The 15,335-nt window shown below is 49.1% G+C and overlaps 1 protein-coding gene across 1 annotated transcript; it reads left to right on the top strand.

Moving 5' to 3' along the window:
• The first annotated feature begins 6,130 nt into the window (after positions 1–6,130).
• On the top strand, positions 6,131–9,854 carry FAM25A (family with sequence similarity 25, member A). Its single transcript, XM_008570302.1, has 3 exons — positions 6,131–6,240; positions 7,799–7,861; positions 9,663–9,854. Exons 1-3 carry the CDS (start codon positions 6,168–6,170, stop codon positions 9,794–9,796), a joined length of 270 nt encoding a protein of 89 aa, XP_008568524.1. The 5' UTR covers positions 6,131–6,167; the 3' UTR covers positions 9,797–9,854.
• The last annotated feature ends 5,481 nt before the right edge of the window (positions 9,855–15,335 follow it).

Raw genomic sequence — 15,335 nt, 5'->3', positions numbered from 1 at the left:
CTCTCCCGAGTGAGCCACAGGCCGGCCCCAAGGCTCTTTTCTTCTGTGTCCGTATCTACCATAGCTACTTCCTTGTGCTTCCTATCGTCCTCCTATCTGCAATGGTTTGTTTTATTGTTTTTCTACAGGCATGCCTTGTCTGATTGCGCTTCACTTGATTGCACTTCACAGATATCGTACATTTTACAACTTGATGGTCTGTGGCAACCCTGTGTCGAGCAAGTCTGTTGGTGCTACTTTGTGCCTGTGTCACATTTTCGCAATTCTCTCAATATTTTAATCTTTTCATTATTACTATATCTGTTTTGGTGATCTGTCATCAGTTATCTTTGATGTTACTATTATAATTGTTTTGGGGAACCATGAACTGCGCCCACATAAAATAGCAAACTTAATGGGTGAGGAGGAGTCACTTGTCTTGAAAGCTGAGATAGGCTGAACGCTAGGCCTCTTGCACCAAATAATTAGCCAAGTCGTAAATGCAAAGGAAAAGTTTTTTTTTTTTTTTTTTTTTTTTAAAAGATGACCGGTAAGGGGATGTCAACCCTTGGCTTGGTGTTGTCAGCACCACGCTCAGCCAGTGAGCAAACCGGCCATCCCTATATAGGATCCGAACCCACGGCCTTGGTGTTATCAGCACCGCACTCTACCGAGTGAGCCACGGGCCGGCCCAAAAGGAAAAGTTTTTGAAGGAAATTCAAAGTGCTACTCCATGAACACAGGAATGATAAGAAAGCAAAGCTGCCTAATTGCTAATATGGAGAAAGTTTAGTGGTCTAGAGAGAAGATCAAACAAGCCATAGCATTACCTTAAGCCAAAGCCTAATCCAGAGCAAAGACCTAATTGTGTCCAATTCTTTGAAGGCTGAGGGAAGTGAGGAAGCTGCAGAGGGAAAGTCTGAATCCAGCAGAGGTTGGTTCATGAGGTTTGAGGACAGATGCTGTCTCCATAGCATGAAGTACAAGGTGACGCAGCAAGTGCTGATGTAGCGTCCACAGCCAGTGATCCAGAAGATCCAGCTAAGATCACTGATTAAAAAAGGAAAAAGATTACTGATGAGGACGGCTACACTAAACAACAGATTTTCAGCCTTGTGCTGGAAAAAGATGCTGTCTCTTGTCTTCCTTTACAACTAGTATTGTGCGTTAATCGTCTTCTTTTTAAAATTCATGTTGGAATGTTGAGTCATGATTTCACATGCCTTTTCTGAGGTTACCCTTTCTGGTGGAATTTCTTCATGTGCAATGTAGTTTTGGTATTTTTTTTCACATTTAAAAGGAGTATGTTTTTATTGTTGAGTATAAAAAAGTGAAGTGCAGGGCCGGCCTGTGGCTTACTCGGGAGAGTGTGGTGCTGATAACACCAAGGCCACGGGTTCGGATCCCATATAGGGATGGCCGGTTCGCTCACTGGCTGAGCGTGGTGCTGACAACACCAAGCCAAGGGTTAAGATCCCCTTACCGGTCATCTTTAAAAAAAAAAAAAAAAAAAGTGAAGTGCAGACTCACATGTGTGGTGCACCGTCCTTCTGTAAGAAAGGCAGAGGGCAGAAGGGCATACATGTCTCTGCCTACCTGCGGGAAGAAAGTGCAGGCAGGACAAACCAGAAAGTAAATAGACCAGTTACCTACAGGGTGGGCGGGAAGGGATGGCAAAGAGGTGGAACGAAGGGGTAATGGGAACAGGGTCAGGGACGAGGAAGGAGCGACTCTTCTCTGAGTGTATCTCTTTCTGTAGCTCTGACTCTCAGAACCAGGGCAATGTTTACATATCCAAATAAACAAAACCAACTAGATTGTGGGGGAGAGGAAAACCCAAAATGGGATATTGGAGGCTGTCAAAGATCGAGATGCAAATATGGAGTGGCATTTGCCAGACATGAGCGGGCGACTCCTATGGAGGGGTGGGGCCCAGGGTCGCCCAGGCTTTTTTGCTCAGGAGCCTGCCCTTCCTTCACAAGTGCTGGACTCGCCTGTGTAGCCATGGTGCCTCTGCCTCTCAGAACCCAACCAGCTTCAGAAGGTTCTACTGCCAGCCTTCTTTCCCCAGTTGCAGCCTCCAGGCACCCAGCCCTTGCCTTCCCAAGGGCTCCCTCTCTTGGAAGGTGGTGCTCTCACAGATCCTGCACCTCTGGACTTCCCCGGGCACCCTCTGCTCCTTTCTTTACCCCCCAGATCCTAGCTCTGTCTGTGGAGCTCTCACTCAGAGGGCCCTCTCCTCCTGGGAACAGGTGTTACCGGCAACAGCGGAGATGCCCCCACTGGGTCCCGGTCCGTTTTGCACCTCCCTGGCTTCCCACATGGGCTCTGCCGGTCTCACCTGCTTTGGGGTGTGTGTTGATGATGGGCTTTTTTTCCTTCTTCTTGCACTTCTTGTTGCTCCAAATAGTTTCAAAGAGAAATGGGATGATTTAGGATTAATCTGCTGCCACGTTCCTCCCAGACTAGGAAGACCAGCAGGCTGAGCTGGTATTCTCTGTTTCTCCCTCCACACCCACTCTCCACCCGGCTCCCCCAGGCCCACGCCCTCGTGAACTGCCTCACTTGGGCTTCTTCACCTTCTGGCCCTGGTTGGGTTCAGCCACAGGGGACATGGGTAGGAGACTGCAGAGGGAGAGGACAGGCAGTTATTCCCCCAGCTCCTTCCTTGCTGGACACGGGTTGGTGGTGGCCGTGTTTCTCTGCTGATGGCTGCAGCTCCTGTCTGATGACCCTCTCCTACAGCCACAGCCCTCGCCAGGCTGTGCAGACACCTCTCCTGCCCTGCCAAACCCAGGGAGATAGCAACTCCCGCTACTGCTGGTCCCTGGACACTTTACCATCCATCCCTTGTGGGTTCCCTCGACTCTGTCCACACCGCTGTGAACAGTCCTGTTTGGATGAGCCCTCTGATATCCACCAGGACCCTGGGTGGGTGTGGACATGATGGACGATTCTTCCCTTGATGACAGACAAGGCAAGTCTCCAGGGGTCTGGACTCAGCTCCCCTGAGGCATGGAGGGGTCAATGTGTGCAGGGTCTATGGGCACAGCATACACAGTGGAAGCGTGAGAAAACATAGGCAGGATGGGCTGTCACAAAACTCTTGACATTTGTGACATCTGCACTTCAAATCACACAGGACATCATGCTTCAGACACGAGACAGCCCTATATATTTAACTGCCCAAAATAAACACTTTTTTTTCCCTTTAGAGTTGGTAATTGCTACATTGGCAAATTGCTATTTAAAATATTGGCTCTCCTTGACTTGATGATTCAGCCAGCTGGTCCTTTGCCAAACTGGGTTGTTGGGCAACATTTACCTGGACCATTACTATGCTCTGGTCAAAGCTAGATTCTCTCTGCCCAGGGGATACTGGACTTAACCTTCTGACTCAGGATGTGCTCACGTGTGTGCCTGTGTTTAAGAGCCACTCCATGGAGGCCCAGTGTGGGTTGGGCCTCTTCCAAGATGGAGCAGTGGAGGGTGGCCCCACCTGTGTCATGCTCAGCCTCATACGGGTGGGCAAAGTTGTTCCCTGCAGGAATCATTCACGCCCAGCCCTCAGACCAGGATCCATCCCTGGGTAGTAGTGTCTTGGGGCTGTCTCAGAAAGGGGTCCTGCTCCAGAACCTCCAGGGCACATGGGCTAGGCTGGGCTGGGAGGATGGGGAGCAGGTCACAGCTGGGGCTGGAAGGCCAGTTGGTGCCGGTCCTGGGCAGCTTGGCCTCCCCAGGCTTCTTGCCGTCTCCCCCTCGGGCATTTGGGATCTGGAGCCATGGTGTATCATCCCTGGAGTCACAGCACTCACACCAAGCAGTGTGGTAAAGAGGGGCAGGGTCTCATGGGCAGGGGGCTGTGTGGAGGGGCAACAGCAACCTGACAAGGAGGGAAAGGGACAGCTGTCCCATGCTGGGGTGGGCTGGGCTCTGGGCTGGGTGCTAGGGCCAGGGTCCTGCTGAGTGGCCAAGCTCTGACAAGGGCCTGTGTGGGGCTTGGTGAAGTCCTGAAAGAGGGGAACTGTGAAGAGGACCCCAGTGGCTCATGGGGAGGGGACTGTGGGGTCTGGAAACCATCCCAGAGCTGGTTGTGACACCTGTCAGGGGAAGAGGCACAGAGAGGACCTCTGTGTGGTTGAGGGACATATACAACCGTAGAGAAAACAGAGAAGTGGTATGACAGGTTCGGGGAGTGTCCCTGTGGGTCCCTCAGCTGAATTCCCACCAGCTGTGTCCCAGAAGTCCCCCCACCACCCTCTGCAACACTGCCCTGACGCCCTGGGTGGAACGCTCTGGAATTTGGCTGTAATAGGGGAGGTCAGGGTCAGCTGGACCTGCTTGAGCTCCAGGGCTCCCCACTTTCAAGAGCCCTTCTGGGTTCGCAGGGTCATACATATATATGTACAACTGGCAAGAATAGTATTCTTTTTTGTTTGGTTTTTTCTTGTTTTGTTGTGTTTGTTTTTGGCATCTGGCCAGTACAGGGATTGAACACTGGACCTTGGTGTTATCAGCACCATGCTCTAACCAGCTCAGCTAACTGGCCAGCCCTTATGATTGTATTCTTTTGCTTAAAGAGAGCCCCTCCAAATTGTTTGAGCTCTGATCCACCCCTGCCCCAGGGAGATGGCAATGGCATGTGTGGGGCTGTGGCTTCATGTGCCAGGGGTCCTGCTGCCTACAGCACCCACTGCCCACCCCAGGGGGGCTGGTTATAGTTCTGGGGCCTCCAAAACCATGCAGGAATGCAAGAAGGCCTCAGCCCCATAAGGCCCAGGCTGAGAGGGCCCGTGGCCCAATGAACACCAATTAGCCCCCACCATACCAGGAGGGCAGCTCTGAGGGCTGAGGGAGCCTGCGTGGGCAGAGGCAGCCTCAGACTCCTGCCCCAGGCCTGGACCACATGAGCAGGAACTTGGGAAGACCTGCTCTCCTGAGCCCTGGCCTGTGGGGTGACATCCCCCAGCCCTCTGGCTCCCAGGCAGCCTCATGTGCCAACCACTTCCGGCTGGTGGTCTGGGCTCACTGCCAAGGGGCACCTCCCTGCCACGTCAGTGACAAAGGGGAGGGAACAGGCATTTGCCAAGACCGTCATGCTTTGTCCCACTGACTGCCAGTGACACAGCCAGGAAGCCATAGTTGTCCCCATTTTATGGATGAGGAAACTGAGGCTCAGGCTGGGCCAGTGACTAAGGGAAGCAACATGTGGCATGGGGCCTGAGGCATTTCTGTCCATCCTGAGTAACGTGGGAGCAGCCCGGCACCCCTTAGGAGGTGATGACCAGGAGCTGGCAGGGCAGCTTTCTAGGGAATTCTAGCCAGCCCCAGAAGCAGAGGTCTTGTCCACTCCTCCAGGACCTACGGGGGAGAGAGGGCACTGCTGACCTCCAGAACCTCCCCGAAAGGCCAGGAACCAAGGCATAGCGAGGGCTGGTTCCCCATGTGCTGGCTGCTCCAGCACGGGGCCACTCGGGTGTTCAGGTGAGTGAGAGTCAGCTGACTGGCATGCCAGGGCAGCTTCTGGAAAATGCTGTGTCCTCCTCCACCTTGGGCAAGGCGCCACCTAGAGCCCCCAGCTGTTCAGTGGAGACTGCAAAGCTGCTCTGCAGAGCCAGGGTCCTTGGAAGTGGGGAGGGAGGTGGCCCCCACTCCACTCGTGTTCTGGACCTGAGGACTGTCTAGGTTCACAGGCCCATAGAAACCCCAAGCCCCTGATTAGGCTACACTGGGGACCCTAGGCAGTAGGCTGGAAGTCCTAGGCTTGTCACCATGTACATACCAGTGCTCAGGCTTGGGGAGTTTGGACCCCAGGCAGGGGGCTGGCAGGGCCACTGTCCCCAAGTGCTATCATTCCCCAGAGCACTCAGGCCCCTGCCTCCAGGAAGGGCATTGTCCAGAGCTGACTTCCTGTCCAGCCTCAGCCCTGTTCCCTGTCCCTGCCCTTCACTGGGCCCCTAGGACATGGGGTGCATGGGTCTTATGCTGCCAGAGGGGCAGCCACCGCCACAGCACTGGGGCGGCCCCACCCAGCCTCTGTTGTTGCCGCCGCCTCCTACGCTGACTCAGCCTCCTCTGGGCTGGGCTGGGCTTGGTGCCCCAGAGCCCAGCGAGGCAGCAGAGGCATCTATAAAAGCCCATTGGTCCAGTTCCCAGCATCCTACTTGGCTACCACCTGCTGCTGCACAATGCTGGGAGGCCTGGGGAAGCTTGCTGCCGAGGGCCTGGCCCACCGCACCGAGAAGGCCACCGAGGGAGCCGGTAAGCACCCTGGGGCTCCTTTCCACCTGAGCCAGGAGAGCTGGGGGCAGACTCCACTGGGCCTGTTGGAAGTGCATCCCAGCAGGCAGGTAAGGGCCTTGGGGAGGGCCCATCAGGAACCCTGGCCTATCAGCCCCACCAGGACAGGACGGAGTTGGGGGGTGCGGGCCAGCTCAGGGTGGAACCATGAGGGTCCCCCAGCCCCAAGCAGTCCTCCCTGAGTTTCATCTGCTCTTGGCCCAGGCTCAGCTTGCTCCCGGGTCTGTGGCTGAGAGCCAGGGGGAGGCTGGCCCAGAGGAGGCTCCTGGGGGCAGAAGGGAGCCCAAGTGCTGGGTGAGCAGCTGGTGGCCTGGAGCCTTCCCTCCAGAATTCTGGGGAGCCTTTCTGTGTCAAAACAGTCCATTCCATATCGCCTATGTGGAAAAAGAATATCAATTTTTATTTTTACCATAAATTTAAAGCTTCAGAGATTTCTTCATTAAGAGACCACCAAGTCTGGTTCTGTTCAAAGTCAAAGAGGACATTTTTTATTTCTTTTGCACCTGCAGAAATGTCTTGTGTGCAGAGGTCAGCAGCTGTGTGTGCGGAGGCCCAGCCAGTTGGACATTGTGAAAACGCTCAGACCCGCACTTGCTGTCCTCTTGCCAAATGGCCACGAACATACAGAATAACATTTTTTTTTTTTTTTTCAAAGATGACCGGTAAGGGATCTCAACCCTTGGCTTGGTGTTGTCAGCACCACGTTCAGCCAGTGAGCAAACCGGCCATCCCTATATGGGATCCGAACCCGGGGCCTTGGTGTTATGAGCACCGCACTCTCCCGAGTGAGCCACAGGCCGGCCCACAGCATAACATTTTTAACTCTACAGCTGGCCTTGGCCACCCTCTTGAATCTTTCACTGGCCCTCTGAGTTTTGTATTAGTCCCATTTTACAGAGGAGAGGACCCAGCATTGGAGGGCGGAGTTAGAATTTAGAACCAGTTCTTCTGACTCTAAAATCTTTCATTCTAGCACTCTACCACCCTACTTTATTTATTTATTTAGATATTTATTCTTTTGGCACCTGGCCAGTACGAGACCCAAACCCTCGACCTTGGTGTTACAACACCACGCTCTAACCAATGAGCTAACCGGCCAGCCCCACCCAAACTTTAAACAACTCTGAGGCGGGCAGAGAATTCCCTCTCATTGGAGGAACTGCTTTGAGGAGTTGGCTGTGCTGCAGGAGGCTTCAGCATTCGGTGGAGACAGGACAGCCAGCATGTCCTGAGAGCGGCGGTGACCTGGCACACAGCCCCAGCCTTGGCTCCACATCCCCAGCTGGCAGGAGGGCCTGCTCATCGGCATTCCAGGCCGTGCAGGGCTGAGTTACCAGGTTCACTCACTGCCTGGCAGCAGGGGCCCCCCTGGAGTCTCTGAAGGAAGGTGCTGGGGGTCCTTCTGGTGAGCCAGCCAGAGCCCCACGGGCATGTCCAGAGGCATCTGGGCCTCCAGGAGAAGCGGGCTCCCACTGGGCCCTCACTGGGCCCTCACTCTGGACTTGTCTCCTCTTTCCAGTTCACGCTGTGGAGGAGGTAGTGAAGGAAGTGGTGGAGCACGCCAAAGAAGCTGGAGAGAAAGGTATGTGAGGAGGGAGGGAGGGAGGGCAGGCCAGGTGGGGCAGGCCTGTTCTCTGCCTAACCAGGTCAACCTTGCCCCTTGTGGTTGGTATGCCATTACCTGTGCTCATCCCAGGCCGCAGACTACACTTTGCATAAGGGCTCCATCTAGATAGTGATCTCTGTAAAATAAGAAGATGTCACAAAAGACTACGTGGCAACATGCTGGGACAAAACACTTAAGACATAAAATTGTATTTGTTAAATATATATTTATGTAAAAATTTGTGTGTGTGTGCTGTGTGTAGAATTATGTAAAAAGCACAGACATGCCTCATTCTTTACAACAAAAGAGATTCCAGATGGATTAAGGACATGAATACATGAATTTATTAAACTGTTAGAAGGTAACTATCTTAGGGCTCACCGATTAGCTCAGTTGGTTAGAGTGCAGCCTTATAACACCAAGGTCATGGGTTCAGATCCTCATACCAGTCATCCACAAAAAAAAAAAAAAGAAGAAAATAACTGTCTTACCTCAGGCTGCTATAATATAAGACCATAAATGAGATGCCTTGTAAACAGCAGCAATTTAGTTCTCACAGTTTTGGAGGCTGGAAGTGCAAGATCAAGGTGCCTGCAGACTTGGTGTCTGGTGAGTTCCCACCTCCTGGTTCATAGACGGTGCCTTCTTGCTGTGTTCTCACATGGTGAAAAGAGCTAACTAGCTGTTTGGGACCCCTTTTATAAAGGCACTAATTCAATTCATGAGAGCTCTGCCTTCGTGACCCAATTATCTCCAAGGGCCCCACCTCTTAATACCATTGCATTGGGGGTGAGGATTTCAACACATGAATTTGGATAGGGGACACAAACATTCAGACTGTAGCGATAACATAGGAGTCTTTAGCATCATCTTGGGGAGGGGAGGATCTTTTTAAACTATGACAGAAAACCCAGGCTGGCCAGTTAGCTCAGTTAGTTAGAGTGCAGTATTGATAACACCAAGGTCAAGGGTTTGGATCCCCACACCAGCCAGCCACCAAAAAATAAATAAACAAAACCCCAGCAGCCATAAAAGAAATATCAGGCAAATTTGACAACATGAAACTTCAAAAAAAATTTTTTTTTTTTTTAAAAGATGACCGGTAAGGGGATCTCAACCCTTGGCTTGGTGTTGTCAGCACCACACTCAGCCAGTGAGCGAACTGGCCATCCCTATATGGGATCCGAACCCGTGGCCTTGGTGTTATCAGCACCGCACTCTACCGAGTGAGCCACGGGCTGGCTTCAAAATTTTTTATAGTAAAAAAAATACAGGCTGGCCAGTTAGCTCAGTCAGAGTGTGGCCTTGTAACACAGAGGTCAAGGGCTCAGTTCCTTGTACCGGTCAGCGGCCACCCCCCCAAAAAATAACCTCACAAAAAACCAAAAACAAAGTCACAAATACTGTAGTCAAGCCAAAAGGGAAATCACAAACTGAGGGAAAATATTTGATATAGAAATGATAATCCAATATAACAACCCAATCTAAGAATGACCAAAAGATATAAACAGGTAGTCTCCGAAATATGAAGCACTGTACAAAGAGCCAGCACACCCACGAGCAGCTGCTCATCTCTCCCATAAATGAAGAAATGCAAGTTGTCGGCGAGAATAAAACTAAATTTGAGTTCATTCCACCAGGAGCCCTGCCGCCCTCCATTCCACTGGGGTGCTGCAGGGGTGGAACCTGCAAGACAGCCACATCCCACATGCCACTCAAGGGGACACTAGCCCAGTGAGTGGCTCACCCATTCATTCTTCCTCTTTCTTCCCAACAGCCATTGCCGAAGCCTTAAAGAAAGCCCAAGAGTCAGGAGACAAAGTGGCGAAGGAAGTCACCGAGACGGTGTCCAACACAGTCACAAATGCCGTCACACACGCTGTGGAGGGTCTGGGCAAACTGGGACAGTGAGCACACCCGCCGCTGCAGCCAACCCTTCCCAAATCTCAATAAAAAGCCGTGAAATGTGTACTCTGAGCCCTGGATTTGTTCCTATTTGGATGGAAACACTAGGGAAAGCACTTTGGCATGTCCCCAGTTTCTTCTCTGCAGGGGTGGACGCCAGCATGGTAGCCCCCGCCGGCAGGTCAGATGGTTTCCCACAATGAATCGGAAGCTTCTCTCTCACATGAGGATGTCTAATGACAATAAGGAGCTCGCAAAGAATTGCTAGTGTCTGGGTTACATATCTGAAGAGACTGTTTCCCCAGAAACTATATATATATAGCTTTCAGACACCTCAATGCTTCAAGGACACTCCGAGGGAGGACCATAAGTTAGCTTGCGGGTTCTTTGGGTTTGCCTTAAAGTGCTCTTGCAGGGGCCGGCCCGGTGGCACACTGCTATAGTGCGCCGCTTGGGAAGTGCGGTGGCGCTCCCGCTGAGGGTTCGGATCCCACATACAGACCGGCCGCTCACTGGCTGAGCGAGGTGCGGGTGCAGCACCGAGGGTTGCGATCCCGTTGCCGGTCCCGGTCCGGTACGGGCGCGACACTGAGGGTTGTGATCCGTTGCCGGTCACGAAAAAAGACAAAAAGGAAAAAAAAAAAAAACGTGCTCTTGCAGGACTTAGGGAAGACAACAGACCAGACTGATTAAGAGTTAGCTGGCCAGGCTCTCACTAACCCGGCTCCATTCTGAAAGAGGCTCAGACAAGCATCTCTGCTGGACGGTTACAGAAGCCGGTCAAGGAGGAACTGAGTCCACTGCTTATTTACTCCAGAACCGCTCTTGAATCTCCACTTGGAGACTTGTGTCAGGCCTAATCGTTGGCAGTGGGCAACGTGAGCAAGAACGCCTGGCCTTCTCCCTTGCTCCCATGACAAGTCAGTATCATACAAGTTAAACATATATTTAAGTAGCATTTAGCTTTAAAATTCTGGAATTAAAAAAGGCAGACAATTTGTAAAAATATGGCATCCCGTGGGCCGGCCCCGTGGCGCACTTGGGAGAGTGCGGCACTTGGGAGCGCAGCAGTGCTCCCGCCGCGGGTTCAGATCCTATATAGGGATGGCCTGTGCGCTCGCTGGCTGAGCTGCGGTGCAGGTGATACCAAGCCAAGGGTTGCGATCCCCTTACCGGTCACACACACACAAAAAAATATGGCATCCCCTATTCATCTTGCTGGATGCTATTTGTTCTTAGCAGAAATGAGAAGAAAAGGTGTTTTGACGAAAGAATGAGTTGCTTGCTTATATTTCTGGCTCTCTTCTAGAACTGGCTTCCCAAGTTTCTGAACAGTCCAGGAAAATCCAGTGCCTTGGCTCTGGGAACATTTGCCACTGTCCAGCTAGAGTTGGGCTTTATATTGGTTTGGTTCCTGGTGACTTTTTCTGAAGAAATAAAGGCTTTATTGTGAGGTCCACCAGCAAGGGGACAGGAGGCAAACTCAAATCTGACTCCCTGACCGGAAAGCAAGGCCCCCGATAACTTTTTTTTTTAACTTAATGTTTTAATTGTGCAATCTCATGGGGTACAATTTGTTGTTTCAATACCTGCATATATTGTATAATGATCCCATCAGAATAGTTAGCATATCTGTCACCTAAGCATTTATCATTTCTTTGTGGTTATAACAGTCAAGATCCTCTCTTCTGGCTATCTTGAGATATGCAACACACTATTATTAGTTATAGTCACCCTAGAGCAACAGAACTTATTCTTCCTGTCTTAACTGTAACTTTGCAACCATTTACCAACTTCTTTCCCTCCCCCTGCTTTTTTTTTTTTTGTTTTTTTTTTTTTGTTTTTTTTTTTTTGTTTTTTTTTTTTTGTTTTTTTTTTTTTGTTTTTTTTTTTTTGTTTTTTTTTTTTAGTTTTATTTTTTGGTGGCTGGACGGTATGGGCATCGAACCCTGAACCTTGGTGTTAGCACCATGCTCTAACGAACTGAGCTAACCAGCTAGTCCTTCTGACGACTTTGGAATTTCCCCAACCCAAACTCATCTCAGGATGAGAACATTGTGCGTGGCGGTATAAGGTGGAAACCCTCTTTGGACAGCAATTCCTCCCACAGGACGTTTTCAGGTGTGCACAAGTATATACAGTGCCCAAAGGGTGTACACACAGATTCTTTGTAGTTTGTTTACAATAGCAGGAGATTGAAAACACCCTAAAAATGTTAATCGGGAATCACTTGGATGGCAAGTTTTGCTCTGCCTATTAGGTTTGGCACACAATATGGAGCCAACACCTATTACTTCTAGTGTATTATAAATAAATACCTTAGCTTAAAAAATGGGACCTGCGTCTAGATGGCCACCAACAGGAACTGGTTAACAAATATTGCATATATATGAAATGAAATAATCCATGGCTAATTTTTTTTGTTTGTTTCTATTTTTTCTTAATCTCTTCCATGGCTATTAAGAATGAGAAAAATGTCCATATATCATAAGGGAACATGTCCAAATAAGTTAATAAGCTGCAAAATACATATATATATATACAAAATAAGTTCTTTTTATAAGACAAACATTTAATTGTATAGCAACAGCAAAAACTGGTAGCATATATAGAGCAAGCATGTTAACAGTGGTCATCTCTGTGTCTCTGTGGGACTGTGGGAAATCCCTATTTTCTACATTTCTGTATTTCCATGATGCTTGAATTTGAGAGAACACCAATAGAGAAGTTTTTAAAAATGTGGTCCTGGAGGGCAGTACTAGCTTATTCAAGATTGTTTCCTAGTAAAGTGCTACTCAAAGTTTGCTGGTTTGCCACCAAGGTCAAGGGTTCAGACCCCTGTACCAGCCAGCTGCCAAAAAACTCCCAAAAAACAAACAAAAAATTTTTTGCTGGTTTACAATCTTTGTTACCACTCAATGACTGAGAGTGCCTGCAAACTACAGCAATTTGACATCGCCTGGAGCACCAGGATAGTGATCAGTGGGTGATTCCTGTTGAACAGGATATAGACCAGCTTGGGCTATTGAACTTACATGGCAAGTTGCAGGTAAACTGGTCACATGGAGTAGGACCACATACCTTGATGAACTAGATACACGAACAAACAAACTGGTCCATCTCCACACAGTCGGAGAAGCACTGCCCACACCCCCATAACTTTACCTCACAGGCTGCTGTTCTAGAATGAGTACTTTCTGGACTGGCTGGTTGAGCTCAGCTGGTTAGAGCAAAGCCTGTAACACCAAGGTCATGGGTTCATATCTCCATACCAGCCAGCCACCAAAACAAAAACAAAAACAAAAAAAACCCCCAAAACAAAACAAAAGCAGTAGAAAAAGCACTTTCATCTCTCATTTTCTTTTTACTGTTACTGTGTGTGTGTTGTTCAATGAGGGGCATGAAATTGACCTTGGACAAACTCTAAACAACTTACAAAAAGCAATAGAGAATGATGTCAGTGAAAATGGTGGAGTAAGTACCTCCAAAAATTCTCTCCTCCATGAAAGCAATGAGAAAACTGGCAAAAAAATTTTTTTTAAAAGTCAGAATCAATTTTTTCAGACCTCAGGAAATTAGCCAAAACCTTGCAGCAACCTAGGGAGAATTTATTCAAAACAAATTAAAAACAAACAAAATCTCATTAAGAACAGCAAGTTTGTGGTGTTTTTAACATGCCCTATTCTATTCTCATCCCCTCCCTGATGGCTCTACTGTAGCCTTGAAAACGAACAGCCCACAATTACAGTGAAAACCAGCAGCTGGGACCACCACTGGAAAGACAGAATGGGGTTGAAGCTCCTTCAAAGCCTCATTCCCAGAGAACTGTCATCATCCGACCCAGCTGGGGGGGTTCCCAGGAAGACCCCACTGTCAGGCTGACTAGGAGCTCACCTAGAGCAAAAAGCCTTTTCCTTGGGGGCGTTTTTCAAAAACATTTAGAGGCCACCATATGAGCTGGTGTCTTCATGAGATCATGGATAACAGTTGGGGCAAACAGTGGGCCAACCAAAACCTTCAAAGGAAAAACTGGAGAATGAGATATCCATAGGGGTTTGAAAATTGTAACACATTCTGGGGAATCTAGAAGGCCACACCCATGTGTAGAACTGTGCACATGCTCAGTAAAGACCTGAAAAGGCTCAAAGCTCTCCCCTCTAATGATCCTTGAGGCTCCCAGCAAGCAGGAAGTGAAGGCTAAGGCAGAGCTGGAAACTGCCTGGCTGAGTGTTGAAGGGGAGCCCCCACATGCACACAGAATACAGAATCTCTTGGCAAAGACAGGACACTTATTGGCTCTAAGCATTTAAAGAAATCTCTGTCCAATCATTAGTTGACCACTAACCCAACTGAATAGAAACTTCATTGTCCACACACAGCAAAGAAAACAGACTCCAGAATTAGTTCAGAAAGGTCAGTAAACACTCAACAACAACAAACAGCAACAACAACAAATCAGTGGAGGAGGTATGGAGTCTGATTTCCAGTATTGCCCCAGTATATTATTTAAAATGTCCAGTTTTCAACAGAAAATTATAAAATATGCAAACAAAGAAATTATGGCCTATTTAGAGGGGAAAAAAACAATGGAAACTGTCCCTAAGGAAGCCCAGATATTGGACTTACTAGAGGGAGTTTAAATCAACTATTTTATACATGTTCAAAGAGCTAAAAGAAACCATGTCTGAAGAATTAAAGGAAAGAATGAGATTGATGTCAAATAGATAATATAAATAGAAATAGAAATTATAAAGAAGAACATAATAGGGGCCGGCCCGGTGGTGCACTGCTACAGTGCGCCGCTTGGGAAGTGCGGCGGCGCTCCCGCCGAGGGTTTGGATCCCACATACAGACCGGCAGCTCACTGGCTGAGCGAGGTGCGGGCGCGACGCCGAGGGTTGCGATCCCATTGCCGGTCCCGGTCCGGTACGGGTGTGACACTGAGGGTTGCGATCCGTTGCCAGTCGCGAAAAAAGACAAAAAGAAAAAAAGAAAAAAAAGAAATAGTGTTGTAACACCAAGGTCAAGGGTTTGGATATCCATACCAGCCAGCTGCCAAAAAACAAAACAAAACAAAAAATCCATAACAAACAAAAACAAACAAAACAAAACAAAAAATGGCTGAACACTTAGCATATCTGATGAAAAACATTAATCTACTCATCCAAGAAGCTCAAAGAACTCCAAGCAGGATAAACTCAAAGAGATGCACACCTAGAGACATCATCATCAAACTGTCGAAAGAGAGAATCTTGAAAGCAGAAAGAGACAAGTCATTACATACAAAAGATTCTCAATAAGATAAAGTGACTTCTCATCAGAAACCATGGAGGCCAGAAGACTGAGGGATGACATATCCAATGTGCTGAAAGGAAAAGACTGTCAACCACGAGTTCTATATCCATCAACCACAACCTCCTTCCCTCACACAGGCACCATCTGCTTGAACTATGGGACACCTCTCTGTGCTGCTGAATCTTCTGTCTTTACTGGGAGACCAGCTTTGCAATCTGCTGCAGGCCCACATATCCCACATTCCCCAAAC

This window comes from Galeopterus variegatus, unplaced genomic scaffold (genome assembly GCF_000696425.1).
Source record: "Galeopterus variegatus unplaced genomic scaffold, G_variegatus-3.0.2 Scaffold590, whole genome shotgun sequence".
Classification (NCBI taxonomy): Eukaryota; Metazoa; Chordata; class Mammalia; order Dermoptera; family Cynocephalidae; genus Galeopterus; species Galeopterus variegatus.
Note: the sequence above shows the minus strand (reverse complement) of the source record. Positions and strands in the feature narration are given on the sequence as shown.

What these genes read in the sequence shown, in the direction of transcription:
- FAM25A (XM_008570302.1), top strand. Translation starts at nt 6,168, where the DNA reads ATGCTGGGAGGCCTGGGGAAGCTTGCTGCCGAGGGCCTGGCCCACCGC. An exon ending in GAAGGCCACCGAGGGAGCCG is followed by an intron (nt 6,241 to 7,798) that starts GTAAGCACCCTG and finishes TCCTCTTTCCAG; the next exon opens with TTCACGCTGTGGAGGAGGTA. An exon ending in CAAAGAAGCTGGAGAGAAAG is followed by an intron (nt 7,862 to 9,662) that starts GTATGTGAGGAG and finishes TCTTCCCAACAG; the next exon opens with CCATTGCCGAAGCCTTAAAG.